Raw genomic sequence first — 22024 nt, 5'->3', positions numbered from 1 at the left:
TTAGAATTAAATATAGATTTTGTGTATTTATTTTAAAAATAACATGGTGAGAGATTTTGAAAATGTAAATTCTTTATCTGAGCAATATATACTGAAATATTTGTGGATGAAGTGTTATATCTGGGGTTTATTTCAAAATTATATGGAGGCAGTTTGGGTTATAGATGAAACAGAATTGTCCCAGAGTTTGTTGAAGCTGAATGATGGATACTTTGGGGTTTGTGAAATGAGGGGTCTTCAAAAAGTGCATGGAAAGATTCATGCTATCTTTTAATTCCACTTTTTCCACAAACTTTTTGAAATACCCTTGTTCTGTTCTACTTTTAGTGTATAGTTGACATTTTCTATAATGAAAAGCTTTTGAAAATGTGAGTTTTATCCTCTCATTTTTTTTGGTGAGTGGAAATTTTGGATTATTAAAGGTTTTTAAAAACAAGAAATTTAATGTATAAGTAAGATTGGACTTTAATTTTGGTGCCCAAATCCCCTATGATTGGGTTTAGTGAGCCCTGTTCATAGTAATAGCTTGGGCAAGGTATACACAAGTGGAAAGAGGATATTATGGTTCTCTGAAAGTCTTGAAGATGGATTTTGACTATTCAGACTATTTTCATGCTTTATCTCCTGTATTAAGAAGATTGTGGATAAATTTCAGGGGGACGCCAGTCACACTAAACTGTTCTGAAGTGTTTTTGGTTCTTCTTGCATATGAAGGAAAAAGCCAGATACATATTTTATAAATGCTGTTGGTGCTTACATTTTGGCAGCCTTGTTTGGGCAAAGGGATAGTAAAGACTCAAGAACTTGAGAGAAGAGAGGAGGTGATTAAGTTTCTTAGAGTGGAACTGTAGTTAGTCAAATATATAGTACCTTTTTCATATTGTATGGTCTGTAAGAGAAGTATGTACATATTCATATGCTTAAGAAGCTTACAGATTTGTTGGGGTATTTAAGGTAGACACATGGGGGAGTAATCACATAATAAATCAGTGTATAATTGGCAATATGAATCAATGTAATAAATTACTGAATTGCTTGATATAGATAATGGTGTAAAAATTCAGAGAAGTAGATGATGAAAGAGGGCTCCAGTTGTCAGGGGTGACTTCATAGAGAGGAGAACTTGACTGGGAGAATCTAGAGTTGTATAGGTAAAGAGATGAGGGGAAGATTGTTACTGACAAGGCAAAAAGAAATGTAAGTGAGAGTAGAGGCATCCTATCCAGGGGACAGTTTAATATTAAATAAGTTATGGAAATGCTTATTAGCATATTAAAGTTTCTGAAAAATTCTGTGAAAAAGAAACCTGTTTGAGGTAAAGAAGCAGCATCTTTTTTCTTTTTTAGATTATACATCTGTAGAGATTAGTATCTTATTGGATTAATTGTAAGGAACTACTTTAGGAAGTGCTGTAATATAAATAGAAATCTGGGCTGTTGTTTGACTAGTACCTGATAGGACATATTTGAGTAAGTATGGTGAGAGAGTGGAGGGTACTGAATACTATTGCTGAGGATTTTACTATTTTTAACTTGACGTAAGGAACCTTTGAAAGTTTTCGAACAAGAATAACGTGAATAAATCACTGTTTGGAAGGCATTTCAGGAACAGATTGGAATGGGAAGAAAGTAGCACTTAAGAAGGTAGGAGGCTACTTCAGTTATACAGGGATAAAGTAATGAAAGGAAGTAAGAATGCTAGACATCTCAAAGGATGAATTTATAGGATTGGTGATTAGCTACTGGGAATAAAAGAGACGTATCCATTGTTTTAAGAAAAGTCATATTATTGGCTGGCTGGTCAGCCCAGTTGGTTAGAGTATGGCATTATACCACCAGGGTCAAGGGCTCAGAATCCTGTTGGCTAGCCACCAAAAAAAAAAAAAAAAAAAAAAAAAGTTTGAAAAAGAAGAGAGAATTGTGAAGGAAAACTGATCTGGGGTGGCAAAGTGACATCAGTTATAATGGATTGAATTTGTGGTGCTAGGTTGAGATGACTTGTAATAGAGGTAGAGAACTGAGCTCAGGACAGATACAGAATTCTGAAGAATAGAGGCCATAGGCACCATTGAAATCATGAGAGTGGATAAACTAAGCAAGAGAGTTATAAAAAGGAAGATATTTGGGGGATGGAGCGGGGACTATAAATTAACTACTGTGTTAACATCAGTAAAACATGCAGGAAAATGTGTGCATTTTCTACCATATCTAGGGTACTCTTAGGATAATAAAGTTTTAGTGGGTTATATATTTCTTTGGGTAACAGTAAAACAGGATTTCTCTTTCCCCTGACAACTGACATTGGAAAGTTTGGTTTGGACTCAGTGGATAGTTTTGGTTTTGGTTGTTTTGTTGGCTGGGTATTGGTTTGTCTTATTTTCTTTTTTCCCTCAGAAAAGCATCTACATGGATTGCCTATGAGTTCTAGGTATTATTACCTCTGTTTTATTTAAGAGAGCTTTTATCCTAGACTGATCATTAATAAACTAGATTACCTAACTTTAAAAGAGAGGTTTTGTAGGGAGGAATTAATTGCTATATGAAACCACATATATACTAGTAGATCTATTTTCTAAGCAAAATTTGCTGTTATATTTACATAAGCCGCTCCTTGTAATGCTTTTTTATTGCCTACCACTTATAATTACTTAATTCCCAGTACTTCATGTAATTCATTCATGACCTCTAATGGGTCCTCTCATATGCCAAAATTCTTTCTTAAATACTTCTGTGAAAATGGAATAGATTGTAAGCGTTTATTTTTAGGTGAAAGGTGTTTCAGCCTTACAGCTGTGAAAGCAGTGCTTTAAACTTTGAAGTAATACCTTATATTTTGGATAAGTAAGTAGGCATTTGATTTTTATGTTACAGTGTTAAGTGACAGACAAGTAACTTACACAGGCTATAAGGAAATCTTTTTGAAAATTAGTAAAAATATTTTTAGTTTTGATTAACATTATTTTCCTCTCTTTCACTCCACTGTTGAGGAATAAATGTGGCTTTTCCTCTCCTATTTAATTTACCTTTAGCCTGTACTTGTTTAAGCAGCAGTAACCATTCAGGAAGGCTTGGTAATAGAAGTTTTAAAGAGGATTTGAAGTACTCGTTTGCCAAATGAAGTAAAAGGAATAGTATTTGAGCTTTATTCACATCTTTTCACTTATTTTTACTAAATCTTCAGAATCTTTGTTGAAGAGAAAATTATATTCCATGCTAAAGAAATTTTATTTTTTCTAGAGTTACTATTTTATCTAAGCAGTAGGGACAGTTGACTCACATAGTATAACTCTGCTATTTACCATTTTAATTTGCTTTTTGAGGCAGGTTTATATTGGGGGAGAAAAGGAGAATTAAAAAGATAGAATTCTTTGAAAACATAGTTTGAAAGTTTTAAATTGTGATTTAAAAAATGGGTACAGTAGTCATCAGTGCTGTTTCCCTAGTACTTCTGGTTCTTTTCCTGCACACACCCAAGTTGAGTGTAGCTATGTAGCTTGTTTTGGCTAGTGAAACATGCCATACTGACTACTCCATTAGTGTTGATCCGTAAGTGAGGAAAACATTCATTACACCCTCAGCTGACCTATGATTGACAAGGATTAAAAATAAATCTTTGTTTTAAGCCACTGTGATTTCAGAGGTTGTTATTGCAACCTAATTTTACCTTGCACTGTCCTGCATGGTAGCCACTAGTTCTGTGATGCTATTAAGCTCTTGAGATGTGGCTAGACTGAATTGAGATGTACTGTAAGTGTAAAATACAAAATGAGTTTTGAAGATTTAGTATAAAAAATAGAATGTAAAATATCTCTTTTTGAGTTTTATCTTATTTTTAATTGACACATAATAATTGTACATATCTATGGGGTACAATGTGGTGTTTCCATATACATTCTGTAGTGATCAAGTCAAGGTAATTAGTATATCCACTACCTCAGACATTTATAGTTTCTTAGTGGTGAGAACATTCAAAATCCTCTCTTCTAGCACTCATTAATACTTTTTACATAGTTTGCAGATTGAAATGAAATATATTATTAAAATTTCACTGTTTATTTTTACCTGTTTTTTGTGGCTACTAGAAAATTGGAAATTACATAAGTCACTTGCATTGTATTTCTCCTGCACAGCACTTATAGCCTATTCTGACTAAAATCCATATTTACAGGGCTGGCTGTTTAGCTCACGTAGTAGAGTGCAGTGTTATAATACCAAGGTCAAGGGTTCGGATTCCCATACTGGTCAGCTGTCTCCCCCTCCCCACCCCCCCACATTGATATAAGGGGTAGTGTGCTGTAACAAAAAACCTCAACTGTGGCATTGGCTCAAGGATCAGGCAGTGAGGAAACTGATTCTAGAGGCTGGGAAGATGCTGGGTGCAGAAGAGAAGCATTTGGTAAAATGTGCCTATAGTAACTTGGAAGGCAAGTAATGTACTCAGTGCATTTGTAGCTTTAGGGAACGAGGTTGGAAAACATATTTTAGCTGTGGTTGGCTCCATTTGACAAGGTATTATAAAAAAGATAAGTTAGAAAATAATTGGCTTGTTTGCAAGCAGGAATGAGAAGCAACAAAGAGAGTCTAGAAATTTGGGGATTTTTAGGATTAGAAGAAGCAACTGCTTCTTTCCTCTGATCAGTAAGAGATGAAACTGAGAAGGCTTTTGGGCAAATAATTAAAACTCAGTCTTTTAGTATTGATCCAATCAAGGTTATGACCATCATTCTCATTGTTAAAACTTCAGAATGGATTGAGGTGACTTAGTAAAGGTCTGCTAAGGGGCTGGTGCCTTTCAGTTGGGTTAGGGAAAAGAGACTAAAGGTATGGGTTCCCTGCTAAAGGCAGGTAAGCTCAAGGTACAATTAAGTAAAGAGAAATAGACACACAGTCTCATGGAGCAGAAAAGCAAAGAAATGTAGTAAATCTAAGAGGCATATCCTAGGGAAAAAGTTTTGGGGTTCTAAACACTGGCACTTGGAACTAGCTAGAATCAAATAGATAAGAAGCCCTGTAAGTCTTTCAGTGAGTCAGATAGCCAGAGAAACCACAGGCATGGACAAAAGTCTGAAAAAAAGTGTAACTGCTTGAGACCACTACTAACTTCATAGATACCTGTGTGCTGAGAATTCCGCTTAGTTGAGGAGACACAGTCTCTGATGTCCACTTCATTTGTGGTGGAAGAGAATCACAGACAAGAGGAAAAGCCTCCCAGAGGCAATGTGAAGAGGCACAGATGGCAGAGGACTGACAAACTGCTCCCAAGGATCAGTCAGAGCATTCCTCACCCTCCAGGGCAGAGAGCCCTTGCACTATCTGTTCAGGTGGGTTTATGAATTACTCTGAACCAGTGACTTATTGTGTCCCGTTTTCTTCTTTTTAATAGGAATATTTTTTATGGTTACCCTTACCTTGTTCTGTCATTGTATTTTGTGCATGTGAAAGGAGGTAGATAACTAGTTTTTATAAATAGGTCTCTGAAGAGGGGCCACATCTGGATCTGATATAGTAGTTATTTCCAGGGTTGGCTGGTTAGCTCAGTTGGTTAAAATGCAGCCTTGTAACACCAAAGTCATGGGTTCAGATCCACATACTGGCCAGTCGCTAAAAAAAAGAGAGAAAAAGTTGTGTCCAAATCACCCATAGATCCTGGCCTTTGAGTTTGATGCTGTGACTAGATGGGATATTTGGGTTACCCTCTGCGGAGTGGGGACAGGTGTATTTTGCCTGTGGGAAAAAGTGCATTGAATATTTCACCAGCAGTCATGATTCTTCATAAATAGTCCACTTCCTTCCTTCCAAGCACATGATAGGATTGCTCTTTCCTTTAATTCTCAAAGTCAGGCCGTGTGCATTCACATTCTAGTAAAATGTGAGTCGAAGTTTAAGAGTAGGATGTGATTTGCCACATTCCCGTTTACCTTCCTTAGCAGGGCCATCCTGGAAGCATGTGTTAAGTAGAGCCTAGGTTCTTGAGGAACTGTTATGAGCAGATCTCCCCTGCCAACATGAATTGGACAGGTACAGTTAGTTAGAAATAAACTTTTGTGTGGTAAGCCATTGAGATTTTGGGGTTGTGTGTTACTGTAGTGCAACCTCACTAGTCCTGTTTGATGTGTTAGGCTATAGTTTTGATCACAGTAGTTGCTCAATAAATGTGTGAATTGAATACACTGAACTTCCAGGGCAAAATAAAAATGTACAAATTCTAAAACTGCCAAGCTTCAATTTTTTGGCTTATATGCCTTGAAATAGCCAACCTACATGTTGACTAAGTGCCCACTTAATAGGTAATATGGCAAAAGAGATTACTTAGGTAGAAGACAAAGGGAAAAAAAGCAAACAATGAAGCTTATGATGTTATAACTAGAAGCAGTTGTTTAAAGTGATACATAGATGTGGTTTAGTGGATAATTTAAAGCATTGTTTCTATTTCTGGTGGTATCAACCCAAATTAGGATTGTTTACAGTCTATAGAAAGTGTTGTTAAGTAATTCTTAGAAAAAAAATATGCCTTTCTTACACTGGATGCAGGAAAAGGGAATCTTTTTGTTTTGTTTGTTTAAAAGCAGTGTTTTTTTTAATGAGGGGGAGAATCCCAAACCATGACTTTTTTTCTAGCCATAGCAAAAATGACAGCAACATTAGTTTTAGTCCAGTGCTACAGTAGAGAACCCTTTCTTCAAATGAAGTCTTAGGTAGGACTCCAGTGTATGAAACTGATCTTAATAGGGCTGCTTTGATTTATATGAGGACCTGGGACCCCCACATATTCATTTTCTCTACTGACACATATAGTATCCTTTGAGGAAGCAATTCAAAAGTCCCTATGCTGGAGTAAGTATAGCCACTGTGTCCATCTTTATTTTGGGGGGTTTTGGTCTCTTAGTAGCAACCTCAGATCTTTTCTTTAGGCCTAATTTGTCCAGTGTTTATATACAGTTTTGACAATCCTGGCTGATTTTCAAGTTTAAAACTGGCTCTGAAGGTGTACATTAGAAGAGATGATGGGTGTGGTGACCTGAGAAGTAGGGGATAGAGTTGGGGATAGAGTTAATATAACCAGAGTTAGCAGAAAAACAGGTAGAAACAACAAATTAAAAACTAGAACTCTGGACGTTTTTAGTGCAGTATTCTAGGGCTTATACCATAAATTATTTCTAATAATAAATTGGAGTCATTGGACAAAGATTAAATAATATTCTGAGCATCCTGCTAAGGAAGGTAATTGTAATTCATTCTGGAGAGACTTCTATTGAAAATATAGTAATCTGTAGTTATCTGGTGGTAACTATCCTAAATAACTCATTCTGTCCTATATAATTTATGCCCTGAAAGTTTTGGATTTTAGTTTTTGATGTATTTTTAAAGTGATGTAAACATTGAAGTAGTAAATAATACTCTTTTCCAAATTTAATCATTTCATAATTAAAACTTATTGCAAAGAACCACAGGTTATTTAAATTTGAGAAAATGAACTTATATTATGCTGTATGTCATTACATTATATTTCAATGAACTCTAAGAGTAATATATAGTTATCTAAAAAGCATAACAAATCTGTTCTGTCATGGCCATTTTTAAGAATCTTTTAAGAGATAACTAACTATAAGCCATCCAGTTTGAAAGAGTTTTCTTGCAACATGCAATTAGAATGAATTACTGATAGAATTAATATGGAAGACATTTTTGCATTCTTGGTGAGTTATATAAACATGTATATGAGGGCACTTCAAAAAGTTTGTGGGAAAAGTAGAATTAAAAGATAATATGAATCTTTCTGTGAACTTTTTTGAAGACCCCTCATGTGATGAACCTGGAAGAAGATATGTATTTACTGGATAGAAAATATGAAAACTGAGACTAGGATTATGAGAGGTTAGGTTAAAAAATTATATATTGTTTATTGCCATTTTTGTATATTTCTTTCCTTGGTCTTACTAAAGAAGGAGGCTTAAAAAAAAACGACAGTGTATTTTGTCCTCAAGAACATAGACTAAGAAGGTGTTTGCTTATTAGTGATAAAACATTTAGAAGATTAGGTGATTGGGGGTGGGAAGGGAGATAAACCACATTAATGTAGATCTCATTGCTGTTATAGTTTGTTTTGAACCAAGAGCAATATTATATCTCCCAGTTTGAATACTTTACTTTATTCATAATGTGCAACTTTAGATCATCTATAGTTTTCTTTAAAAATTGAATCTACTCTTAGGAAGAATGTTTGGAACTGTTAGGATTTGAATAGTGAAAGTTTTGAGTTGTGATAGCTGTTTGTAGCAAATCACTTTCTGGCCTTTTCTTGGATAGCAGTTAGGAATTATTGGAAACTATAATTCTTTTTGTATTATTTTAAGCTGGGGAAACAACTTAAAAAAAAATCTTTATAGTAGCTTTAAAGTAGTCTTTTTTTTTTTTTTTTTTTTTTTTTTTTAAATCTGAAAAGAGGAAAACTAGTCCCTGAAGCTTATGGTGGAAGGAAGGAGCCTTAGGAAAGAGTACTGTCTGCAGTAATAATTTATAGTATTGATGTGCATTCTTCATGGTTATTCTGAACTTCTTACCTGTGACGTTGAAGATTTAATCTGTGAGTTTCCTAAAATGAGAAGTCCTCCATGGCAGGGGGATGCAACAGAGATTTTCTCACATTTTAAAAAAAAATTGTCATAAAAAACACGTAGTGTTAAGTATATAATCTTAAAACCATTTTTAAATGTATAGTCCAGTAGTGTTAAGTATACTCACATGGTGCAACAGATCTCTAGAACTTTTTCATCTTGCAAAACTAAAACTCTACCTATTAAATACCAATTCCCCCTCATACCTCTCCCCAGTCCTTGGCAGTTACCTTTCTACTTTCTGTTTCTACGATTTTGACTACTTTATGTACTTCATATTTGTGGAATCATACAGCATTTGTCCTTTTGTGACTGGCTTATTTCACTTAGCATGATGTCCTTGAGGTTCATCCATGTAGCATGTGGCAGGAATTCCTTTTTTAGAGGCTGTGTAATATTCCATCTTATATATACTATACTTTCTTTATCCTTCCCAGATACTTAAAGTCATTAATTTGATCACACTATAATATATATTCATATGTAGGGGAAGCTAACTTAAAGCTGCTATTCCTGTGAACTGGCGCTGGTAGGGAACTGGTCCTTACCAATACCTGCAATATGGTTTTACAGTTTTTTTTGTCTTATGTGTTGGTTCCATCTGTTTTCAACTGTGAGACTTCTTTATTTTCTCATCTAGAAAGTAGGGGAAAAATTAATACTAACATCAGGGTAGTTGGGAAGGTGAAGTGAGTTAATATATATGTTAAGTGCTTACGACAGTGCCTGATAAGTAGTAAATCTTATGTGTTAGCTATCATCATCATCTGATAGAGTAGAACAGGGACTATCTAGTATTCAGATTAAGTAAGGGAAACTAATGTTTCCCTATTCACAGGGTATTAATTGCAGGTCATATAGTCTTTTTCTCACATATTTGTGGTAATACTATAAAACAACATCATCTCTAGGGCATAATAGAAAATCAGTCATTTCCAGTTATGTTCATATATATGTGTGTATGTCCTATAAAAGCTTATATTGTCTAGATTTAATAGGAGGAGTAATCTTATTAATGTATAATCTCCAAATGGGTAGAAACACTTTGAAGATAATTTGGAAAACTGTTACAAAAATGGAAGTTAATTAAAAGATTAATTTTACATGGAGGGAGAGGAGCAGTTATAGAAGAGTAACAGTTGGGGGAAGAGATTGCTTAATGTTAAAACAGAGAGAGAGACAGAGAGAGAGAGAGAGAGAGAGAGAGAGTGTGTGTGTGTGTGTGTGTGTGTGTGTATTTTTTCCTTATTATTATATTTGGTAAGGGAATAAAATTTGTTTTAAAACCTGCCCCTAAAGTATTAACTTCTTTTGATTAGATTAGTGGAGTTATATTTTTAGGAACCCATGTCTACACTTTACAGCTATCTCCTTAAAAGAAAAAATGGAAAAAAGACTTAGTAGCTCCGAAATGTCCATAGGAATCTGAATAGTTATGAAAATCTACTTGTAGAATTATCCTGTAATTCTGTGTAGCTAATTTTTTTATGGCAGGTAAAACTGATTAAAGGGAAAATGTAAATAAAATAATCTTTTAAAGTCAAAAGAATTTCATCAGTGCTTAAACTGAAGGCAAAGAATATGAAAGACTTTGATAAGAACAACAAAATCCTAATGATACGCTATTGATAAAAGAGAATGTCTCATTTTATCAACAGTACCATAATCATATTTATCTAGTGGTAGCTATTTAAATTAAATATGCATATTTCAGACTTGATAAACCAGTTAAGAATTTATCTTAAATATTCGATTAGCTCTGTTGATAAATAATTAGCAATTAGTTTTAGGAAGAGTTATTTAGGATTTTCTTCCCATAATATTTTTAATAGAAGTCTAGGCATGCCCTGGGTTATTGATGCTTAACTAATATTGAAAATTAGTCTTATCTCTGTAACCATATTGTATGTGCCTGTGTGTGTGTGTGTGTGTGTGTGTGCGCGCGTGTGCGCGCGCGCGCATTTCATCATTTAAATTTCCTGTTTCCCTCTTCAACTCTTGCCCAGGTGTGCAGGAATTTTTTTCTTTTATATATATATATCCCTCTCATGAGCTTGTTTTATTGGCCTGGAAAACAACCATAATCATAGACAAAGATACTGTCAGTGCCATACCAGGTCAGATGTAAAGGAAACGTAAACATTTTGAGGTAGAGAACAGACATAATAAAAATCCAGTGCTGTTGGTTTCTAAAATTCTTAAATGTGTTATGCAGAGATCCTTGAATTTGTTTTCATCACTTGCATTTTTTGCCTTTAAACTTGTTTTTCCTCAGATAGTAAATTTAAATAAGCATATTCAGTTTTTATATTGTAGTATATATATTGTGTAAGTATTGCTACTGAATATAAAGTCTAGTTTACAGTATTTCAGGTATTGTGTTCAGGTATTGTGTTAAATCTATCTCTGTGGGCTAACCTAGGGACTTTAGTAACATTCTTATAATGCTTTCTCTCTGAACAGAACTATTGGGAAGAGTTTCCTATACTAGTCTCCAGTTCATCTCTTTTTGTTCTCTTAAATCTAGGTAGGGTTTTGTCTTCACTGAAACAGCTCTTGTCAGGATCACCAGTGATTACCACATTGTTACATCCAAAGGTCATTTCTTAGTTCTTATTTTACTTGACTTACCAAGCATTTGACATGGTTGATTATGTTCTTCTTGAAATGATTTCTTCATTTGGCTTTTTTGTTTGTATGTTTTTGTTTTTGGTGATATTGAACCCAGGATCTTGATGTTACTGGCACCGTGCTCTAACCAACTGAACTAACCCTGCCAGCCCTCATTTGGCTTTTGGATACCAGTTTCTTTTTATGTCATTGGTCACTGTCAGTCTCCTTTGATGATTCTTTTTAATCTTTATTTGTTAATTTTTGAATGCCCCCAGGGTTTCCTCCTATCTACGCTATATTCCAGGTGACTCAATATCAACTTGCTAATGATATCCAAATTTAGTTGGCAGCACGAACTTCTACCTGGACTCCAGACTCATCATCACCTGCCTGATCAACATCTTCATTTGGATATTTAATAGGCATCTCAAAACGCTCATATCCAAAAATATGCCCCTCATTGGCACCCCTCCCCTGCAGTCTTTTCTACCTCCCCAGTCTACCCTATCTCAGTTAATTACAACTCTATCTTTCTAGTTTCTCAGTTTAAAAACCTTGGAAGTGTCTTAACTCCTTTCTGTTTTCACACTCCACATAATAACCTGTTATTAAATCTGTTAGCAAATGCCTTTGACTCTTCCTTCAAAATATTTCCTGACTGACAAATTGTACCCCTGCTTTATCAGCACCCTGTTTTAGGCCACCATCATCTTTTGCTTTAATAATTACAGTAGCTTCCTAATTTAATTAGTCTCCCTACTTTCTATAGCATCTAGAATGACCCTGGATTTATTTTAATTAAAAAATGCAGTTCAAATTTTATCACCTCTCAATTCTTCACGGCTTCCCTCACTTAGAATAAAACGTAACATCCTTATAATGGCCAACAAAGTAATACACAATGGGCTGTAACATCATGTATGATCTTATCTCTTCTCCCTCCTCCCAGCCGTTTTACCCCTGTAATCTTATCACTTACTGCTCTTCCTCCATATTCATTCCCCTCTAGCCACATAGGCCTCCTTTGCTTTTCACTGAACACACGGAGCATACATCTAACTTGCTTTTCTTTCTGCTTGGAATACTTTCCCCCCTCCCAGCTTGCTCCTTTTCTTAAGGGTTAAATGTCTCCATATCAGCAAAGCTTTATCTGGCCACTCTCTTTATTTAAAATAACTACTACTCCCCTCCTTTCACTTCCTGTCTCTCCTTACCCTACTTTTTCCTCACAAGACTCTACCACCACCTAAAGTACTATGTATTTACTTGTTTATTTGTTCCATCTTCTTCCAACTAAAAGGTAAATTCTATAAAGGCATGAATTTAACTCTTGTTAACTGCTTCGTCCTTAGAGTGAATAAAAATTATAAACTTCAAATTATGGACATTTTGGGGGGAGGAGGTGTAAAAATAGGGAAAGGGTTAGTCGGCAAGTGGTAACTAGAGTTGAAACCACAGCAGAAGAAATTGTCGATAACAGTTCCTAAGCAATCTTCTATAGATTCTTTAAAATATTTTCTTTAGAACAATTTTTATATCAAAGTATGATATACATTCAGAAAATGTACAAAGCACGTGTGTATAACTTGACGAAGTTTTACAAAATGAACACATAGGAAAAACAACCACCCAGATCAAGAAATAGAATATTACCATCAACCCAGTAATCTCCCGGTACTAATCATTACCCTCCTCAAAAGTAGGCAGTCACCACCTTTCTGTCACCATAAAGTGGTTCCCCTCACCTCCTCCTTTTAAAGACTTAATTTTTTAAATTAGTTTTAGATTCTCAGTAAAATTGAAAGGAAGGCACAGAGTTATCCCATATACTTCCTGCCCCCACACATGCATAGCCTCTCCCATGATCAACATTCCCCACCAAAGTGGTACATTTGTTACAGTTGATGAACCTACTACACTGACACATCATTATCACTCAAAGTCCATATTGTACATTAGGGTTCCCTCTTGGTGTTGTACACTCTGTGGGTTTGGACAAATAAATGTATGACATGCATCCACCATTGTAGTATCTTACAGAGTATTTTCACTGCCCTAAATATCCTCTGTGCTCTGTTATCCCTCCCTTCCTCCTAAAATTTAGCAACCACTGATCTTCTTTTTACTGTCTCCATAGTTTTGCCTTTTCCAGAATGTCATATAGTTGGAATCATTGTTTTGAGTTTTATATAAATGGAATTTTTTATTTATATAAAAAATTATATATTATCCTATTCCCTGTATATACAATAATCCCCCCTTATCTGTGATTTCATATTCTGTGGTTTCACATTCTGTAGTTTCAGTACTCCTGGTCAGCTGTGGCCCAAAAATATTAAATGGAAACTTCCAGAAATAAACAATTCATAAATTTTGAATTGCTCTTTTGTTCTGAGTAGTGTGATGAAATTTTGCACTTTCCTGCCTGGGATGTAAATCATCCCTTTGTCCAGCTTATTCATGCTGTATACTCATATACTACCTGCCCATTAGTCACTTAGTAGCCATCTTGGTTATCAGATGGACAGATCACAGAAAGGGTAAGTACTACTAGTATAGTAAGATATTTTGAGAGAGACACAGAGAAAAGACCATATTTACATAACCTCTTTTTTTTTTAAACAGTGTATGAGGGTATTTCAAAAAGTTCATGGAAAGAGTTTTATTATCTTTCGGTTCTGTTTCTCCTCGAACTATCTGAGGAAATATTTTCATTATAGGCTAATGAAGTACCCTCATATTGTTATAATTGTTCTATTAGTTGTTAACCCTTTGCTGTGCCTAATTTATAAATTAAACTTTATCATAGTTATGTATGTATAGGAAAAAACAGTATATATAGGGTTCGATACTATGTGCAGTTTCAGGAATGCATCCCTGGGGGATAAGGAGGGGATTACTGTATAGGTGTTATATATGTACTTATTATATATGACTATGTATATAGCAGGAGAGAGAGAGAGAGAAAATATATGTATGTGTAGCTTCTTTTGTTCAAAATCATGTTTGTTCTTATAGTTACAAGACTCCTTCATCCATTCTTAAATATTGGTATTTTGTTCCACTCTTTTTCCTACTGTTTAATCACAAATAATGTTAAATGAATACTCATAAAATGTTGTAAATTAAACTGTAAAATGAGCAGCTTTTAAAACATCCTATAAAATTCCTCATTTTAGGGACTTAAATTTATCCACTTCTGTATATGTGATGTCTATATGATGCTGTCTTTCATTCAACTTGTAAAAAGCAAGTACAGATGGTTCCTGACTTAGGATGGATTTTTTTACTTTGATAGTGTGAAAGCCATATGCATTCAGTAGAAACCATACTTTGAGTACAACCATTCTGTTTTTCATTTTCAATACAGTATTCAGTAAATTACAAGAGATACTCAACACTTTGTGCTATGTGACTTTGTGCAGCTATAGGCTAATATAAGTGTTCTGAGCACTTTTAAGCTAGGCTAGGCTAAGTTATGATGTGTTCTGTAGGTTAGATGTATTTTAGGATTTAGGATATTTTCAATCTATGGTGGGTTTATCAGGACATAATACTATTGTAAGTCCAAGAATATATGTACTGTGTTATACTTGTTCAACGTTTTGTCATAATGATACAGGTAGACACCTAATAAAGTAACAGAGGTTAAGACTCATTATATATCTGAAAGGATTTTTATACATACCTGATCTTTCTTCACCTCTACACTGAGAAAAGAGAAATAAGAGATTGGATCTCCTTCATTTTCCTCTTAATTTTCAGCTATCAAATCAAATCTGTTCTATATCTGGACCTTGCAGTTTTGGGCACATAGTAGATTATTATAAATATTGGATAAATGAACAACACACCCTTATCTTTTCTTCTCTCATATATCAGAGGAAAAGGTGTTCCATCAGCTAAGCCTGTCAAGTGCAGTGGATTATCATCTCCTCCTGACCCACCTCTGACTTTTAGGGACTTTACTCCTCCTGTGTTTTCAACCTCTCTCTCTGTAATGGATCTTTTTCATAGGCATTTAAACATTTTCCTTTTCTTGTCTTTCAAAACAACCTTCCCCCCCTTCCTTTTGTGTTCCCTTTAGCTTCTACTGCCATGTTTCTTTGTCTTTTTCTTAACTTGACTTCTTGAAAAAGTTGTCTATACTTGTTATTAATACTTTCTCATTTCTTGCTCACTTCCTTAGTCAGTTTCTTTCTTGATTTATATGCAGTACTTGATGTTGTCTACTTCCTCTTTGTGAGACATTCTTTCCTTTTCTTTTACGGTATCACATTTTCCTGACTGCTCTCTTCTTGCTGTTCTTTAATGTTTATGTTCCTCGTTGGCCACCTTCTCTTCTCTTCTCGTCCTAATCTGCTTCTTTGGATGGGCTCTATCACTTTGTATATACTTGATAACTCCCAACTCCGTATCTCTAGCATGTACTCTTTCTGAGCTCCAGGACTGTATGTAGATCCAGCTTCTTACCTGTCTCACAATTCTCAGTGATTCAACCTTGAATTTATTAACTGTTCTTCTCCACCTGGACCTTCTCCAGTATTTCCTATCTCAGTGAACGGCACTATGATCTACCCTGTTGCTCAGGCTAGAACCACTTTTCTCATTATTTTTCTTGATTCTTGATGTGGTTATACTGATAAAATAAACTAGTTTAATACTGTTGGAGATAATTTTCTTGATTGTTGGTTGTACATTCTAGTTTCATAGTATAAATTCAGGGGTTATTGGGCACATTTGATTTTTAAGGCTATTATTGACTAATACAAATCTAAAATAATTAAGATTTTTGTAGTTTACATACATCAAAGTAAAAATTTACAGGAATTTGTTTTACCAAAGATGGTTATACTCAGTGTTCTAAATCATTTATTGTTTCTTTTTTAAAAATCAGTTTTCTGACAGGGAAAAAACCTCAGTTGGTCTGTTCTTAGTTTCAGTTAGAAATAAAATAAAGATGCTTGGCTCTGCCAAGAAAATGACACAACTTCCTGCCATATTCTCTCCTTTCTACCACTTCATGCTCATTTTGTTTCCCAATCTGGTTTATAATAAAACTCCTTGAAAATAGAAACTGTCTCATACTTCTGTACTTCTACAGTAATGTTGTGGCCATTACAGGTATTTTAATAGTGATTGACTTTAAAGCTTAAGTTTGTGAGTAACAGTTTCAAGTGAATGCTACCTTCTTTTGCGTTCATGTAGTACCTACAGATAGACATAATGGATGCAGAGTGTAAAAGTGAGATTAAAGGCACTAGAATTTGTTCCAGCTCAATTGATCATTGGATTTATTGATTAGTTGAACAACTGTAATCAAAGTTTTAGATTGTTTTCAATTTATGACTCAGTTTGCTCAAAAATATTACCTGCTTTTTGCATGGAATCTTTTAAAAAAGTAAGCTCTCATGCTAACTTTATTCTCTTTTTGCTTAAATCTCTGATATTTAGACTGAAATAGATTGCTTTGAAAGGAATAAGCCACAATGAGAAGCAGTGATTATGCTCCACAAATAGATGATTTTTGAATTTTACATAATGTTCACTTTACCTTACAGAGGTTCAGGTCTCATGCTATCTTTTTGGCCAATGGGCTGCTTCTCATCTGTATTTGTTTTTTCTTTAGATATTAGGATCAAGGAAGAAGAACCTGATCCTGAAGAGTGGCAGCTCAGTGGTGATTCTACGTTGAATACCAATGATCTAACACACTTAAGAGTACAGGTGGTAGATGAAGAAGGGGACCAACAACATCAAGAAGGAAAAAGACTTCGGAGGGTAGCTTGCACCTGTCCCAACTGTAAAGAAGGTGGTGGGAGGTATGCATACATGAAACATATTCTTTTTTTTGTTTTTGTTTTTCAGAATGCTAGTATCATCATTCTAATTTTTGAAATACTGCATGCCATGTTGCTTCATTGTGGGAAATTATTCATTACATGATCATTTTGGGTGTGTCTCTGTATGAGTGTGGCAGAAATTAGAGAACAATATATGAAATCGAATTTTCAGATCTAAATGTCTTTTAAAATAAAATTATTTCGTTTTTTTAAAAACAGTCTAACAGATGCCGTTTAATAGGCCCATATCATAAATTTACCTGTTTGCAAGTCAGCAATGGGATTTGCCTAAATACAGATTAAAAAGTTGATTCTTAGCTTGAGAACAGCAGTTATGTAAAAAAAAAAGAAGTTATATTAAATATAAGTTCAGAGATAGTTGATAACCATAAGCATTTCCATTTTCAACAGAAATGAAAAATAAGCCTTAATGATGGAATTTTTTAAAAAGTGGGATGGTAGTATTTCAATTCAGTATTTTTAAAAATTAACATTAAGACAGAATAACATGACAGAAATAGACTCAAAACAATTAGTAATTATATTAAATGTGGATGGATTAAGTTTAATAATTAAGAGATTGAGATTGTATTTTTAAAAAGACAAAGTCCAGCCTGATGTTGATTATAAGAACACCTCAAATAATCGGCACAGGAATGCTGGAGATGAGGAATGGAAAAAGATTTATTAGGCAAATGTTAACAAAAAGAAAACTTGTATAGAAATGTTAATATCAGGCAAGGTGAGTTTAAGGTGAAAAGCATCAAATGGTCATATAGAAATATATTGCTTACTAATAATATGAAGTTTCCATCAAGAAGATTTAAAAGTCATGGTACATTTTCTGCACAGTTTTGAAATATATACTGCAGAAAATGATAGAACTCTGAAGCCACACTAACCAAATCCTGTCATGGTGAAAGACCTTTCGACACACCTTTCTTAGAAGTGCACTGTTTCTAGACGAAACATAGGCTGAGTATTTCTTATCCAAAAATGCTTGGGAACAGAAGTATTTTAGACTTTGGATTTTTTTTTTTTTTTAATTTTGTAATATTTGCATTACTTGTTGAGAATTCGGAAATCTGAAATCCAAAATGCTCCAGTGAGCATTTCATTTGAGTGTCATGCTGGCACTCAAAAAGTTTCAGATTTCTAATTTTTGGATTTGGGATGCTCAAGCTGTATACTATTAACACAGCAAGCTTATCTACTAGAGCCTTTCTATCTGCCTTTGAGTTGGTCTTATTAGCTGATATGCACATTGTCCAACCCATTTGCAATAATAATAATGATAATGGCTAATAACTGCTAACATTGAGAGCTTACTGTGTTCCAGACAGTCTTATAAGTGAGACATAGAGAGGTTGAATTCAGCCTTTTAAGAGCCTATACAACTGGGATTTGGACTTAGTTTCTTACTCCAGAGCCTTTACCATTGTACTGTACTGCCCCCCAAGTGGATCTGCTTCTGTGTCTGATCCTTAGGTATTCATATTTATTATACTTATTCAGTTGTTTAAAATTTTATTTGCTCTTTGAAACGTTTTGGTCAATTAAAATAAGTGTGGAATTCTGGCTAGGCAATAACTTTTCTGAAATCTACCCTCATTTTAGAAGAACTTTCAAGATAAATTATTCATGAAAGTCAAATCTAACTGGAGGTCAAGGCCTAGTCTATGATTCACTTATTCTTTACTTTAAAATTAAAATCTTCTAATTAATTTATGTTTATTAAACTAACTGATAAAAATTCAGAAATATAGAAGAGAATTAAAAAAAAAAAACCCAAAATTCCCCCGCACTTCAAGATAACTATTGTACATTTTTGTATATATCCTTCTAGATGTTACATGTGTTTAAAAGTAGAATTGCCTTATTCTCACTGTTTTACATGTATTTTCTTGTTTTGAAAATTTTTGTGACCATATTTCCAAGTCTATAGTCTGCATCATTTTTTTAATGACTGTATAGTAATCTATTGTGTGGATGTATAATTTTAACATCTCCTTTTGTTGGGAGTTTATTGTCATAATCCTTGCACATATGTCTTAACACATTTGTCTGTTATTTCATTATTATAAATTGTCAGAAGTGGAATTGATGGGTCAAAGAGAATTGTCTGTTAGAAAAGTTGTATCAGTTTTTTCCTCCCCCTTGCCCCCACCAGCAGCATATGAGAGTATCTGCTTTCCCATACACATGCCAATAATGGATTTTTTCATTTTTAAAAATCTTTTGAAGTCTGGTTGATGAAAAATAATACCTCAATGTTGTTTTATTTAATGTATTTTTTTATTACTTGGTGAGGCTGAACATTTTTGGCTATGTTATTTTGCCATTTTAAAATTTATTTTGTGAATTATGTCTTTTGTGTTGTCTGTGAGTCTGTTAATGTGTGTTAACTCTCATATGTGCAAATATTTTTTTCCAGTTTTACATTGCCTTCAACTTCGTTTATGTCAGTGGTTTGCAAAATGCATTGTTATACAAGTAAAGAAAGAGTTCCATCACTGGGTTTGCAAAATTGTTTTCTAAGCAGTAAAATTTTAAGTTGGTCAATTTTTCCTTTATTACATGCCTTGTTACCGTGCAATTAAAAGTTTTATCTGTCCTGAGGATTATAAAAATACTCATTTTCATTTTTCTAGAACTTTTATAACTTCATTTTTTAAAATAACCTATTCTAAACAATAAAATTGAGGTTCTTAAGTACTGTATTGTTTCTTAGAGCTCATTTGAACAAAGTCTAGTATACACATGATAGGCACATTCATGTAAGTGACGATTGTTGCATCTAATTAGTAGGAGCATAACATATATAGTAAATGAGGAATATTCCAAAGTGTTCTGTAAAGGTGAGATTGGTGGCACTTAAAATTTTTTTTAGAATATTGGCTCTTTTCCTCAACCATTTTTGTAAAAGGAAAAAAGGAAGAAAAGCAAGGCGGCATTTTTAGAAAACTAATTTCATTCATCCATCTTTAGAAAACTAAATTTTATTTGTTTACCTTTTTGAACGAGTTATAAAATATATTTAAATTTCATTTGGCCAACATTTATTGAGCAGAACCAGTCTTCAGAGACTAATTGAGTGGACTCTTATTATTCCTAAAATAATAGGAATAAAGTAAAATAAATTATAAGTGCATTGTCATTATGTGGGTATTGTGTGGATTAAGCATCAGTCCATATTTTAAAAATTATTTTGTAAAATCTGTTTTCTTTGTTAGCATTTCTGTTTATGTCCTGTTTCTTCCACCCCAACCAAAAGAGACTGGATTTCTTAACCTTTTACTTTTCTTAATCCTGTTATCCAGAATTTTACTTTATTTATTGTCACTTTATCTTGGCATTATTAAATTATTGGGAACAAATGGAGGCATTCAAGAATAGAAACTTAAAAGTTTTAGTTTTTCCAGGTTATGTAATAGGTATTAGTGGTGTGGTTACGTTAATCAAGAAGAAAACATAACTAAATCTTTTCTTACTTGAAGTTTGAGAAATTTACTTCAGTTTATCTCCCTTCATGTGATATGTCATAACTCCATATCTAGCATATCTAGATCTTATCTTGAATCAGATTTTCTTTTTACATAGATACTTGGACTTGGATGTTAAACTTTTTTGTTAAATTGTATTATTTGTTGTGCAACCCTGCCTCCATTTTTTTCCCTTAGATGCCTATCCCATTTTCAAGCAATGAATATTTCTTCTGTTTTCTTAAAATTCATTTGAAAGTTTCTTTCCCTAGCTCCTTGGTTCTTTGAGAACCCAGATTTATTGCTATTAATTTGTTACAGTTTTGTGCTTTGCTAGTGCTCCCATGCTAAATTTTGCTAAGTTTATGAAAGAGCACTTTTTTGAGTTTATAAAAGTGCATCAGTTCACTTGAGTGTTAGGTGTAGAGGAGAGGCAAGAAGTTGTGAGTGACATGGCTGAATTGAATTGGGTTCTCTGTGAAATTGCTATGGTAAACACGATATGTAAAATTGGTTTGTACACCAGTAGCCACAAACATTGCTGTTTTTCTTAGGGCTATTTAAGAATAAAATAAATATTAAAAGCTAAATTAAATGGAAACAATATTGGCTTTGGTTAACAAGACTTTGTCATTGCAAGTGAGCCAGAAAAACCTATTTCGTTCAACTCAGCTCTTTGAAGAGTTGTAGAAATTGGGGGTGGACTGTAGCAGAAAGTAGAATTGTGTTAGATTATGACGTCCTTGCCCTTGAGACAACAGCATGACTCCTCCTTGTCTTTACTTATGCTATTCCTCTGCCTGGAATGCCTTCCCTCCTTTCTATATAAATCCTACCCACCTCCTCCACGAAGCCTTCTCTAACTACTGGAGCCCACATTGATGTCTCCCTGTTCAGAACACCTATGGCATCTAACAGCCAGCACTGCACCGTTTAGCACTGTTTGTCCTATGGCAATTTCACATGCTACTGAGTGTGAGTACATTAAAATATAAATGTGGGGAAATATGCATTTTTCCAGTAAAATTTGAAAAACGATAGGTGTGTTGTGTACAGGAGGATTTTCAGGCTTTGGAAGGTTTACAGGCTACACCTAGACTGTGAAATTGGGGGAGGAGGGGAATGGGGGGGTTAAATGTACCTTTTAAAAAAAAACTTGGAGAAACATTGCAAAGTTTATACAGTATGATTTTGATAATTGTTTTGTCCAAAATGTCATGTTTTTAAAAAACTCGTTTGTTTTTATTCAATAGCTTAAGTTTTTATTTTTAAAAGCTTGAGAAGTAACAATTTCTGTAGTGTTGAATACTATTTGAATATCCGTTCTGGAATCAAAAACGTTTTCTTCTTGTTTAGGCTAAGATATCTCTGTTCACCCATCTAAGCACACATCTCCCAAACCCTGTCCTTGGTATGAAATACTGAAATGTAATGTCAAATTTTGTGATGTGGAGAAAATTGTATTTCATTAT

General features: G+C 34.1%; 1 protein-coding gene across 2 annotated transcripts in view; it reads left to right on the top strand.

Moving 5' to 3' along the window:
• Positions 1-22024, top strand: part of SP3 (Sp3 transcription factor) — a 50664-nt gene that overhangs the window by 23529 nt on the left and 5111 nt on the right. For both annotated transcript variants that reach the window (XM_063094845.1, XM_063094851.1), the window contains exon 5: positions 16857-17049. In XM_063094845.1, the coding sequence (XP_062950915.1) occupies positions 16857-17049 (193 nt within the window). The remainder of the gene's footprint in view (positions 1-16856; positions 17050-22024) is intronic.

The sequence above is a fragment of the Cynocephalus volans genome, chromosome 1 (genome assembly GCF_027409185.1).
Source record: "Cynocephalus volans isolate mCynVol1 chromosome 1, mCynVol1.pri, whole genome shotgun sequence".
NCBI classification, from domain to species: domain Eukaryota; kingdom Metazoa; phylum Chordata; class Mammalia; order Dermoptera; family Cynocephalidae; genus Cynocephalus; species Cynocephalus volans.
Note: the sequence above shows the minus strand (reverse complement) of the source record. Positions and strands in the feature narration are given on the sequence as shown.